Here is a 13,997-nt window from a genome sequence, read left to right as displayed (position 1 = left end):
CAAATTTTAATAACCTCTTGGTTATTAAAAGTACTTGTTGATTTTGGTCCTGAATTTCTTCAAAATTTGAAGTTTGTGTACTTGGCTTTTGATTTAACCAGAGTAAATTGTATATATCAGCATTATTTTTGATCCTGATCAGATCATAAGAGTGAATGAAATGTCAGAGGTTCTTAGCCAGGGAATTTCATGAGAATGATAATTGAATCATGGTATCTCTAACGTGGAAGCAGGCTAATTGGCCCATTAGGTCTACACTGACTTTCCAAACAGCATTCCACCCAATTCCTGTAACATTGTATTTCACATGGCCAATCCACTGAGCCTGCACATCTTTGGACTGTGGGAGGAAACTGGAGCACCTAGAGGAAGTCCACACATACACAAGGAGAATGTACAAACTCCACACACAGTGGTCCAAGACTGGAATCAAACTCAGGTCACCGGTGCTGAGAGGTACAGTGCTAATGATGACTATTAACTAATATGGGGCTGAAGGAAGGGTATTTTGAGGCTCTAGAAAGGGGGTTGGGCTCTGGGGCTATAAACCCCTAAGTAGCTCTACAATCCTCTGCTGCAGTGGATTTCATTCTAGGAGATGAATTTTCTGTTCAAAATGATATGTTCTCAACCTGTTATTTCAGCCAATATCTTCTCTCCGTGACATTCAACTCCCATAGGAGCACGGAACTCAACTACTCATTTTTGTTACAGCTGAACACTATCTTGCGTAAATTTATCATTACTGCTTCACTCTGTGAAGCTCATTTATAAAGCCTGGAATCCTTTTATCCACCTGCACTTTATTCATTTATGTCAGTCACCATCTTTCTATGAAGTACCTATTCCATTTTGGCCTCCTTCCCCAAATGTCTAAGTCACATTTATAAAAAACATTCCACTATGCTCTTCATTTGCACTCTTCATTTTTCATGACTTTGGGATTTCCAAGATTTTATTTGAATTTTCATGCAACCTAATTTGTTGGAGAAAACTAAACTTGCTTTGTATAGTATCTTTTATAGATGTCCAAAATCTCTACTGTTAACAGTTGTATCCACCATGTAATGAAATCCACAGTACTATACTGCAATATTGCACCTAAGTACTCCAATATCTTGAGCTAATTGGGACTCCCAAGCTTCTGATTCCAACATGACTGCACTCACTGCGCCAGCCGATTTTTATGTGCTTGTACCTTAATTTTAATTTCCTTTTCCTACAGCTAATGTTAAGTTTTGTTAACATTTTAAAAACGCATAACATCTTTCTGAAATAATGTTTGCCTTGGCTGTAAACACTATGAAATCTTGGTGAGACAAATTCTGATTCCCACTAGCACAATAGGAAGTTTTAGTAGAAGGCTGTCGGTGATTAACCAGTGTTCTGGACTGATTAGGCAAACATGTGCATGTATTTCAAATTATCCCAGCAACTGATCATGATGGAGTTAACACCACTCTAGAACATGAAATCAAGGACAAAACCATCATCGGACATCAAAATCTGTCTGTGAAAGAGTGTACAACCTCTTGCAAGTGCGGTAAACTTGTAAGAAATTTAAAAATGCTGTCAGCTGGAGACAAAGTTAAGTGGAGGTTAAAGAGGTTAGGCCACAAGAAGTCCATCTCATTGTCATCTACCTGGTAAGCTGTGAGAATATGGCATTTATGACAGCCATGACAGATGATTGGCTGCAAAAAGGTTTCACCGACGTTCTGAACGCGTATGCACCAAGAGATATCTTTAATGCAATTGCAACTAGACTATTTATCATCTTTTATCAGATAGCTTTTAAAATGTTTAATGGTGAAAAGTAAAACAAGGAATTCATCAAAGAAAGAAAAGGAAGTATAACTGACAACTGCCACGGCCCCCCTGACATCCTGGTTTCAAGAGCACTAACATTTTTGCTTCCCAACCGCGACCAATGGAATCGGAACTGTTTAGGAACTGAAACTCCAATTACTAATGACAGCTGATCTCGTATTTATAAAGGCCATTATTAAAAAGGAGTACAGTCCTGTAGTTCTAGAAGCCCATCCGCGTGATGAAGAAGGTATAGAAACTGGTGGTGGAAGCCACTAATTCCAACTGCGTCTGCCACATTAAATTCCAAGATGCCGAGAATAAAGAGTAAGGTGAGACCAACCAACTCTATGATTAAGCTGTTTTCATTCTTTTCCAGAGCTAACTCAACGTTTTTCAATGCTTTCTTCTGTACAAGGTCAGGCTATTTGTAGAATATTTTAAAACAAAATAAAGATTTTTTTTCACACATTTACTGGGTCACTGTGTTTTTTGATGTCGAGTGCACTTGCAGGCAAATCATTTTACATAGGAGCTTTCTTGGCTACCTCAAAGCTCTGCTTAACAAGGATTTCTGGATGGGCTTGTGCAGATTGATTTATTGCAATTTTACTGTTGTGTTTTCCAAACTGCATCTTTGGAATTGAGAATAAATACGATGTTGTTCTGTAAAATGTTGTTAATTACTGAATATGTTAGCTTCTGCATGGGTGAGGTAGTTGTAGTTATTCTGCCAGCTGTCTAATGTAGTTCTGTAATTTCATGTTTGTTCTCCCCATGTAGCTTTTTGACAGACTGCGAGATGAACAACCGGATTTCAAAGAGAAGGTTGTGGCAGTGAGCAGTGAATTGACCCAGCCGGAGCTTGGGCTTAGTCAGACTGACAAGGAACTCCTGACTTCCTGCATTAATGTAGTCTTTCACTGTGCAGCCACTGTACGCTTCAATGAAACCTTGAAGTAGGTTTTCCCATTTTTCAAAAAACAAAGTTCTTTTTTTAATGTGTTAATTCACTGATGTGGGCATTACTAACAAGGCTAGTGTACCTTGTTGTTGAACCTCAATTATTCCCTGAGGGAATGGTGATGAGCCACTGCAGTCTGTAGGTGATCCCACAATAATGTTCAGGGGAGTTAGTGGATTTTGATCTGATGACAATTAAGGATTGGCTGATGTTTGTCCAAGTCAGTATGGTGTGTGATTTGAATGAGAATTTTGGAGATGGTGGTATTTCCAATGCTTGCTGCCTGGTACATCAGCCTTTAGAGGTTGGGGGTTTGAGAGGGCACTGTGATATTTGAGACTTGCTTGTCTGCATTGCACATGGAACTAGGGTAGCTGGAACTGTTAGCTATACATTATTGCATATTTCATAGATTTAATTTTATGCACAATAAAATGGGGAAAGTTTCACATGAGCCATTAAATTTTTAAATGGCTGAAAATGGAGCAGCTGAGTTCTTTTCAAGCACCTTGTATTATTGCAGTGTCTCCAATGCCAGATGCTTAAGTATTATACAGTATATGGCAACACCAAAATTTGAAATGTTACCACTCTCAGTGAATCTATCTTTTGAAGTTAACAGGATTTAGTCATGCTAGCCTGTTTTCTGCCACCACCGCATCCCCGCCCCCTGCCTCCCCATTGGAAGCTAACTGCCCCGGTGTAGTAGAGCAGTCAATCTAAATGATTCATAGTTTTTCTGTAATGCAATTTCAATTTTCTGTTTCCTCCTCACCTAGGTTTGTTGGATTGAATTGACTTCTGAGAGCTAAGGTTGTAAATGTACAGTGAGCAAGACTACGTTTAATTTGATATTAAAGCAGACATTCTCAAATTGGTTATTCATTGGTTTTTAAGCTATTTATTTGTGCATTTGCTGTTGTGTAGTGAATGCACTGTTTTTAAAAAAAAGTACCTTTTTTTTCATGAATCTAGTAGAAAAGTGCCTTTATGAAAGACTAAGCGTATTGAGGAAAATTTGGAAATGTTCTGCTTCCTCAACTTTCAGAATCTTATTAGGTTGGAAAATCTACCATTGAAATGTTACTTTATAAGTGCTCAGCAGTTCTGGATAAATTTTTTATATTTTTTATTTTTTTTCATAAAAACAATACTTGTGTAAAACTTCCTGTGCACCTGGCTTTAGAGAGTAAGAGTGATTTTACAGATATGTGCCTTTAAATAAACTTTTGCACCCATTTAAGTGGAAACTTTATGTGCACATTAGCCTGTACTTAACACTGTTGCCCAGCCCCACGTGGCAAACTATAATGTTTAATCTATAATATTGGCATAACATCACTTCAGAACTTTTGATTGGTATTCCCAAACTAAGATCGAATACAGTGAGGTTTTATAGATTTATAGGAAAGCTATATTGTATATTTTAAAAATATTTTTATTTATTCCAAGAAGTGGTGACTTTAAACATGTCTCATGAAATAAAATTTATTCAACAGACTACCTTCAGGTTATGCATTAATGTTGGCCAAATTTAAGTGACTGGTAAACAGTTTGTTGTTTACATTAAACAAATTTACAATCTTGGTGACCTCATGAAGGTCATATTGGAGGAAAATGGCTGATTTCTTGTGACTTCTGTGCAATAAAAGTCTACATCCAAGAGCTTTGATGTTTAATTCTTGTGTTCGTTGTGCTTGGATTATTTTTGAAATTGGGATGTACTTATGTTTTGATTTATTGTTATGACTTAAACTGGGTGATAAATGCTAGACAAAGCCATATTCGATAATGAGCCTATTTTGTGAAAGAATTGGCCAGTATTTTGTCTTGGTGAATGTCAGATATCTGATGATGATCTTTGCTCTTCTCTTTCAGAGATGCAATGCAACTGAATGTAGTTGCTACCCGCCAACTCCTTGCTTTCGCACAGCTGATGAAGAAGCTTGAAGTCTTCATTCATGTTTCCACTGCATATGCGCACTGCAATCGCAAACAAATTGAGGAGGTCATTTATCCACCTCCAGTTGATCCTAAAAAATTGATCGAAGCTTTGGAGTATGTTTGTCTTATTTCTTTCCAGTACTATAATTTACAATACATGAATAATTTTCATTGTTTAGATTATTTTTCTACGGGATACATTACTCCCTTTGATCTTCCCAATTTCCTTCCCCCTCATGTTGTGCGAAAAAGAATTTCAGCTATTTTAAAGTCACTTTTCTGAAATCCAGAGAATGATGATAAATTACTTTTAGCTGATTACGTTTTTTTTTTAAAAAAGGCTTGTATCATATGCAAACAAGTGCTAGATATCGAAAGCAGGCTTTTGCCTTCTGCTGCAGTAAGTTTTTAGATATAATATTACTCTGCAGTTTTGTGTTTGGGTAAATAGAGTACTTGAATGTTCTATCAATTAAGGTGGTGCTCCCACACTACTCTAGTGTTCTCATTATTGGTTTGTTTGAAGCTTTTAGTAGGTTTATTTCATGAGTTTAGTGACCCATGTAAATGGTACCTTTTGATTTATTTTGGAAAGTTTTATGTTCTCCCTTAAATTTTATGTAGGTGGATGGATGATGGCCTTGTTCAGGACATTACAAGAAAACTAATTGGAGAGAGACCAAACACATACACATACACTAAAGCCATGGCAGAATATGTTGTACAGCAAGAGTGTGGAAATTTGAATGTTGCCATTGTCAGACCTTCTATTGTGGGAGCCAGCTGGAAGGAACCGTTTCCTGTAAGTTTTCAATAAAGTGTTAAAAACTTATACAGCGGTAATAGACACCGCATCTTGAATACTGTATTCCATGTACTTCATTGAAGAGATTTGCACAAAATTTTATACTGAGCCAAACAAACAGATTCTATGTCAGAGTTAGGTTTTAAGGAAAAGGTTGCATAGAGACACCATTTTAAGTAAAGAACGTCACAAAGGTCCAGGCAGCAAAAGTTGCCAGTAATGTGACAAAGAAAATTGCAAATGATAGTCATGCTTTAAAACGAGGAAATCTAAGCTGCTTATTTGGTGCAGATTAGATTTGAAACCATAGTGCGTTGTATGACACACTAAAACTCTCAATCCATGTTACTGTTAATGTGCATGTATCGAATGTTACTTATGTGCACATGTCTTTGTGCAGGGACTTGGCAACGAGTGAGACAGTAGTGCTTTGAACAGCTATTTGTAAATCTCCAGGCTTGAGAGGGCAAAGCATAAAGTGTAAAAGAAAAATCATTTCAGTTACCCGGACTTTGTGGGACATATTATGTATCTGCAGTCACTATTTCAGGCTTTGATGGAAGTTGACCAGATTTGTTGTGAAACTTGAAAGGGTTCAGAAAAGCTTTATAAGGATGTTGCCAGGGTTTGAGGGTTTGAGCTATAGGGAGAGGCTGAATAGGCTGAGGCTATTTTCCCTGGAGCGTCCAAGGCTGAGGGCTGACCTTGTAGAGGTTTATAAAATCATGAAAAGCATGGTTAGGGTAAATAGACAAGGTTTTTTCCCCTGGGTTGGGTGAGTCCAGTACTAGAGGGCATAGGTTTAAAGTGAGAGGGGAAAGATATAAAAGGGACCTAAGGGGCAACCTTTTCACGCAGAGGGTGGTGCATGTATGGAATGAGCTGCCAGAGGAAGGGACGGAAGCTGGTACAATTAAAACATTTAATAGGCATCTGGATAGGTATATGAATAGGAAGCGTTTCAAGGGCTAAGGGCCAAGTGCTGGCAAATGGGACTAGATTAATTTAGGATATCTGGTCAGCATGGACAAGTTGGATCAAAGGGTCTGTTTCTGTGCTGGACATCTCTATGACTCTCTGACTCTGTCGATCGTTCTTGCTTTGCTACATTGGTACAACATCTGTCCAAGACTATTTGTTGCTCTGTTTCCAGTGTCTAACGCTGTATGACTTTAGAAAGACCAATATGGTCCAAACTTCCCTTGGGGAATTTCTCAATAGTCATTGTGCAGTACCTTAAGAGAGCATGTTTAATCAGATGCACAGTATATGTTAAATGTAAATAAATTCCAAGCAACTTAGTCTTCAAATCTCTTTTCTTATGCTTTTGTTAAATAGGGCTGGATTGATAATTTCAATGGACCTAGTGGGCTTTTTATTGCTGTAAGTAATACTAAGTTGTATAATTTCTTGAGTGCTCAAATCTGTTATGTAAAACAGACTATCTATTGTGTTCTGTTTTCAGTCACAAAATAAAGTGCTTTTGTAACTCAATACCCTATTTGCGAATGTGATCTCTATTTCAGTTCATCGGCTACTGTTACTTTACGTTGCAAGTCCTGGTGATCAGAGTTGTAGTTTGTATTCTACTATCAGTATTTGAGATATTTGAATAGTTTCTTTATTTAACTCACCAGTATCCCTATAAAATATAAATTATTTTAGAAACCAGTTGAACACGAGAAAACATTGGAGTTTTAATTTTCTTCATAAATTATCTGTAATGCCACAACAGTTAAATTTGGACCATGGTCAATTCAATAATGAAATTCTTTAAGTGATATTTATTTTTAATTCTGTATTTAGGGAAATTTCCCTATTTATTTTTCTAGTACTCATTGTTCCCTTGGCCTAATGTATACAATGGAGAAGAAAGGTGTCCATTTTCAGTATTTTACTATTGATAGCACTGATATGATCCTGTGCCCCATATCTCCTCTGCTTTACTGTAAGCTGCTCCAAGCCAAGTTTGCAAATTTTCTTGCAATCCTCATGTGAAGGATTGATCTTGGTTTTGTCCTTGGGAAACAGTGTGTTAACTAATTGTGTTGTCCTTACTTCAGTTTAATTATGTTTTTCCATTGTTGAAATCAAAGCATGGGTTGGACCACACTAGGTCTACCGTGACCTGTTCAGGGTGTCAAAACTTATGAAAGATACATCGACCTTGGAGGAAGTACAGCGCAGCTTTCCCCGAGCAAAATCTGGAAGTTATTGAATAAACTAGAGTTAGGGTTGTTTTCTGTGTAATGTAAGGGATTTGTGTAATTTGATTCCCATTTTCAAGATTTTAAAGGGAACAGAATGAGAAGAAAGCAATTTCCACTAGCCTGGTCTAGGACTAGTGAACATTGTCTAAAAGTTAGCAAAAATTTCTGTACAACATTGGTAGTGGTTTGGAGCTCCTGTCTGCAAACAGTAATTGCTGCTAAATCAGTTATTGATTTAAAAATGTTTTGAGAGATTTTTGTTAAAGTTAAAGGATCCAAGGCAGGAGTATGGAGTTTTGGCACGAATCAGACATAATTTCATTCAATGCCAGAACAAGATTGAGGGGCAGAATAGTCTAATGCCTATGGTTGCAAATTTTCTTCTGTTATGTATTTTGTTTGTTTAGCAATGTGTTTGTTTTACAAAAATACCCTCAATGATGAGTGAACTTTCAGGGATGCTGCAAAAGTTTATCTGACATTAAATATGTAATTATTCAAACGCTACCATGATATTAATCTCTGGTAACTTTCTGTCCAGTGTAAATATTGTCTTTGCATGCTCTCATCATATAGCCTCCTTGCCATCGGCACATAGCAGAAATTCGTGTGCAGCTCATTGTCTGAAACCCTGTATTTGTCTGGGCAACACTTACTGAATAACTATTTTTCTAGTGATTCCTCTAAGAGTAGCACTTAGTTGGTAAACTTCAATTTTCTAATGCTGCAGTTTTATAACAGTATTGTAAATTGAGTGTCAGAGTTTTTATAATTGTGTATTATTTTCATTCCCTTATATCTAATTGGTTGATCTTACAGGCTGGAAAAGGAATCCTTCGAACAATGAGAGCATCAAACAGTGCAGTTGCAGACCTGATTCCAGTGGATGTGGTTATAAACATGACGCTGGCAGCAGCATGGTATTCAGGTGTTCATAGGTATAGCAGGTGACTCCTCTTAACCTTGATGTGACTATCACAATTTTCATGTCCACCTGCAGCAGATGTGTATGTCAATACGTCTGTACAGGTTGATTAGTAATGTCTACCAGAACTTTAATTAGGCAAGAAATTCTTTGGGATGTGCTCCCTATTTAAGTTACCCTGTCTTTGTCAGGACAAGAAACAGGTAACATGCATGTCAAAAACTTAGACTTGGGAGTCTGCCATTTTTTGTCTCCTTCATGTAGGAACAGGGACAAGATCACTCAGCCTCTTGGGCTTGTTCTGGCATGTGCTCAGATCATGGCTAATCTGTATTTTATCTCCATTTAACTGCTTTGGTTCTGTAACTGTTAATGCTCTTGCTTAACAAAATCTTAAGTCTCAAATTTGAAGTTTTCAATTGGCTTCCAGTCTCTGCAGCTTTTTAAAGGAAGCAATTCTAGATTTCCAGTGCATTTGTGAGAAAGTGCTTCCTGATTTATCCATGAATGACCTAGCTTTTATTTTGAAGTCGTCCCAGTTCCAGCAGACTAACTATTTCGCTTTCTGTGTTCTAGGAACACTTCTAGTCATCCTAAGCCTCCTCTAGATCACTCCTTCATCTTTCATACTCCAGAGAACAGTTTTAGTCCAGTAAGGACATAAATAGGAGCAAGATTGGATTGCGTGGAGCCTGCTCCATCATTTAATAAGATCAAATTGTTGAATTTTTGGTTTCAATCTCACATTCCTGCTTGCTCCTCACTTCCTAAGATGCTAAAAATCTGTCAACCTCCTTAAATAAATTGAATGATGGAGCATCCTCAACTCTTGAGTCAAGAATTCCAAAGATTTGCAATCTTCTGAATGCAGGAATATTTCTTCACTCAGGCTTAAGTGATTAACTATCAATCTTCCTTCCCACCCATCCATCTGCTCCATCCTCCTCTCCGACCTATCACCTTTACCCCCACTTCCATCCATCTCTTGCATTCTCAGCTACCTTCTCCCCAGCCCCAGCCCCCTCCCATTTATCTCTCCACCCCAGTGGTTCCCAGCCTCACTCCTGATGAAGAGCTCTGGCCTGAAACATCGATTTTCCTGAACCTCGGATGCTGCCTGACCTGCTGTGCTTTTCCAGCAACACACACTCAACTCTAAGCTCCATCTGTAGACCTCACTATCCCCTTAAATGATTAACCGCTTATTCTGAAACTGCATCCTTTGTTCTAGATTCTCTCACCAGAGAAACCAATGTCTCTGCATTTACCATTGCAAGCTCCTTCAGAATCTGGAATATTCCAGCATGACCATTTTTCAATATCCTAAACTGTCAAATATAGACCCAATTTACTTGGTCCGTCATCACATGACAACACATACATCCCAGTGACCAATCTAGTGAATCTTCACTGTACTGCCTACAATGCAAGTACGCCTTTTCCTTAAACTTGGAAACCAAAACTAGGTAGTGCATTCCAGATATGATTTCAGCTAATCCCTGTACTATTCGAGCAATATTTCCTTATTTGTGCACTCTAATCCTATTGCACTAAAAGCCCAACAAACCATTTGCTTTCCCAAATGCATGCTAACTTTCTTTGTACCTTTTACTTGTACGTTCAGTTATTAAGTATTGAATTTAAAATTTGTTGACAGATTTTTGTTAAATCAAATTACGTACAAGTCCCTCTGAACATCATTTGTAAATTACATTTCTTTTTAGAAGATATCTGCCTTTCTATTCTTATGATTAAAATAAATAATCTCACACTGCCTGGTGTCATACTCCATCTGCCACATCATTCATTTAAACTGTATGTATTGTTTAGCGCTCTCTTTATTTTCTCTTAACAGTTTGTATTCACATCAACTTTGTATATTTAAAGCAAAACTTATACCTTACTTGCTCTCTCTCCATCTAAATCTGGAATGTAAATTGTAAATAACTGAGGCTCCAGCACTCATCCTTGTAGTACTCCAATAGTCACAACCTCCCAAATTGAAAATGTCCCATAAACCCTATGCTTTCTTGCTGTTTGTCAGGCAATCCTCAGTCCAGGGATTACCACTCAATCCCCCAAAATCCATGAGCCCTTGGCTTCTACATTAACCATTAGTGTTGTGCCAAATTAAATGTCTTCAGAAAATTCAAGCATATTATGTAACAGTTGCATTCTTAAACATGCTAACTTTATCTGTTTGATTATGATATATTTTTTGATGTTAAGATTTCCATAACAGTAGATTCTTCTCAATTTCTTCTGCTGAATTTGTATTGTAACCCATCCAAGGTCTGTACAACCTTGCTAAAGTGCAGTACTGAGAACTGTATACAGTATTTTAGGCAAAGTCTATCTTAAGAGCTGTGGACAATTAATCGTAGCCTCAATTAGAATTAACTTTATTGTCGCATGTATTCACATTGCGTACAGTGAAAAGTTTACAAGTTGCCACTTACAGCAAAGGTACCTAAGTATAGATTCTTAAGTACAAATTCTTTGGGAAAAAAAATTAGAAAAATAAAGACAATGGTCTAGTATTGCAGACTTTTGTGCCGCTTTATGAACAAAACTACAAAACCATAGAAATAAATTAGAAAAATAGAGAAATAAGAAGTTCAAAATAATCGTCTTTCCAACCCAGTCCATGCTGGCACCTCGCCTCTAGACCAAGCTGGACTTCATTTCGAGGCTGGAGTGCTGGGAGTCTGCTTGGATTCACCTCGAGCTGGGAGTCTGTGCTGGCTTCACCTTGAGACCGGGAGTGTGCAATAACTTACCTCCCATCCTCGAGCCTCAAGTTAAGAAGAAAGAAGGTGGGGGTTGGGGGGGAACATAAAAAGAGAGGTAAAAAAGAAACAGATACTCTGTAATATTTCGAAGTAAAGGTTAATAGTTCATGATATTTTAAGTTAGTATTTGTACCTGCCCACTTTTCTTTTGTTATGGATGTTCAAGGTAGAATCCTTTGTGTGTTCCATGGGAAAATCTGCAATTTGTTTGAAAAGGAAATCCCTGAGACACAATCAATCAGCAACCCTCCAGCAAAACTTTTTGTATTGGCTGTAGGCTTGAACCATTGTGATATTTGAGGTGAATTCTGTTAAGATTCAGACAATGACATTGCATTTATCTTTATTTTAATTTTTCCTTTCAGACCAAGAAACATTTTGATTTACAACTGTACTACAGGCGGCACCAATCCTTTCCACTGGGGTGAAGTTGGTATGAAGCACCATTTATCATTCTGTTGCATCAATGTTAAATTTTTGCCATTGATTTATTTACAGTGTAACTTCAGTTCAGTGGTATTATTGCTTGAATAACACAGTGGAATATAGTATTTTACTAATCAGCTATGCCTGTAGCAGCAATGAAATGTTCTAACTGAGATGAAGCAAGAGGAGTATTGACACTAGTAAAATTGAATGTGCCACTTATCAAGGGTATTTGGCCTGATGCATGGCTGGTTTTCCTGTATGGTTTGGAAGCCTGCTTTGGTTTCATGATTAATGGAGTTTGTAATCTGATACATCTAGCTACTTATTTTCTGGTTAATTTCCTGTGTGACAATGCTTGTACAGAAAAGAAAGTCACCACTACAACTTAAATAATCCAGTGAAGTTGGAAAAGTATATTTTTACGTACGTGTTAATGTAGTGAGCAGAATATTTAAGAGACTCAGATTCACTTTCCTTCACTCTCAAACAAAAGCAATTTCATTTGTAAAGTTGTGTTACTAAATTCATTCACTTAGGTTAAATCTCATTACGAAATCTCAAGATAGATTTCTGTCAAACATGTTGTTTCCAACCTGATCGCCTTGTCTTAAAGCTCCACTTCTGAGTACAATGGATTGAGAGGTGATGTTTCCTCTTGTGTGATCTTCCCATGTTGCTCTTCAAATTTGAAAGGATTCAAGTCCAAGCATGATGTCTGATTAAGTGATTTATAAGTTAGCTTATAAATAAAATGGCCATTGACTTGCTTCTCCAGTATAATTATAGTAAATAAGTTATTTGCTGTGAGCTTAAAATGCATAAATAATTTCAATAGGTGCCAAAGGTTTCATGTCACAGGCACAAAGTGCACTTGAGATTGAGACAGGCGATGTAAGACCCTGAGCTCAAGTTGTGTTTGAAGGTATAATATCTAATTCAGAGATACTTCTGTATAGAAAAACATGTCCATTAAACTACTTGTTCTTGGAGGTTAAGTCTCTTGACTCCATTGGATACAGTATAGCTAGTATCATTAGGTAACTCTTTTACATATAGTGTGTGTATCCATGTACTTTCCCTGTGCCATTGGATATTTTGTTTTGTCTTTTGTCACTGTATTTCATGATATTTTCCATAAATACTGTAAAACTTGGTGAGGAAATGGATTAGACAGAAAAGATGATTGCCAGTTGGCTTTGCTAGCTTTGTCACAGCGGAGGGTCATTTACACCCCCTATTTCAGCTAACTAAGAAGCCTGGTTTCTTCCGTTTGATGATGATGAGAGTTTGAAGTGTTTGCAAGAATGAGACTGCTTAATATTTCAGCCAGAAGTATTAAGTCGTTGATCCATCTTTGCTTTCTTCGGAGATCCCCATCATCTTGCAAGCCAGTCTTCAATCATTTGATTCACTCTGCATGGCTTGAAGAAATAGTCAAGTGCATTGGATACAGTAGTAAAGGCTGTGAGCACTGCTAACATCTTATACTTCAAAACTATCTGGGCCTGTAGTGAAGCTGCTCCAGGACAGCTATATTGATGGCATCTCCCTGGCAATGTGAAAATTTCCCTTGTATGTGTACTGTCCACAAAATGCAGGACATATGCAATCCAACCAATTTTCACCCCATCAATCTATTCTTCCAACAATAAAGCAATGGAATTGATATTAAGCGAGGATCACTGACCAATGACTTACTCATCGGAGCTCAGTTTGGAGTCTGCAAGGTCTATACAATACCAGACCTCATTACAGCCTTGGTCCAAATGTGGACAAAGGAGTGGAGTTCCTCAAAATGAGTGAGAGTGACTGCCTGGGCATGGCAGCATTTGAATATATGCAATATTAAGGAGCTTGGGCAAAATAAAAGTCAGTGGAATTTTTTGAGTACTCTCTGCTGGCAGTACTCATACCTGGCATAAAGGAAAAATGTTTGGTTTTTGGATGCCAATCATTTCAGCACCTGGGTATCATTACAGTACTACCTCAGCAATGTTTTGACCTGGAAATTTTCAGCAGCTTCATTAATGACTTACTATCCAAAAAAAGCCAGAAGTTGGGATGTTTGCTGATGGCACTGTGTTCAGTACAATTCTCAAATTCCCAGACAACAAAGCAG

At 37.6% G+C, this 13,997-nt stretch overlaps 1 protein-coding gene across 3 annotated transcripts in view; it reads left to right on the top strand.

The window, feature by feature from the left end:
- The window catches only part of far1 (fatty acyl CoA reductase 1), a 96,260-nt gene that overhangs the window by 45,744 nt on the left and 36,519 nt on the right, over nucleotides 1–13,997 (top strand). For 2 of the 3 annotated variants that reach the window (XM_043705623.1, XM_043705624.1), the window contains exons 3-8: nucleotides 2,593–2,768; nucleotides 4,652–4,831; nucleotides 5,342–5,519; nucleotides 6,861–6,905; nucleotides 8,552–8,679; nucleotides 11,815–11,882. In XM_043705623.1, the coding sequence (XP_043561558.1) occupies nucleotides 2,593–2,768; nucleotides 4,652–4,831; nucleotides 5,342–5,519; nucleotides 6,861–6,905; nucleotides 8,552–8,679; nucleotides 11,815–11,882 (775 nt within the window). The remainder of the gene's footprint in view (nucleotides 1–2,592; nucleotides 2,769–4,651; nucleotides 4,832–5,341; nucleotides 5,520–6,860; nucleotides 6,906–8,551; nucleotides 8,680–11,814; nucleotides 11,883–13,997) is intronic. The other variant, XM_043705625.1, reaches the window with a different exon arrangement.

The sequence above is a fragment of the Chiloscyllium plagiosum genome, chromosome 16, assembly GCF_004010195.1.
Source record: "Chiloscyllium plagiosum isolate BGI_BamShark_2017 chromosome 16, ASM401019v2, whole genome shotgun sequence".
In the NCBI taxonomy this organism is placed as follows: domain Eukaryota; kingdom Metazoa; phylum Chordata; class Chondrichthyes; order Orectolobiformes; family Hemiscylliidae; genus Chiloscyllium; species Chiloscyllium plagiosum.
The sequence above is the reverse complement of the archived record's forward strand: the minus strand, read 5'-3'. Positions and strand labels throughout refer to the sequence as shown.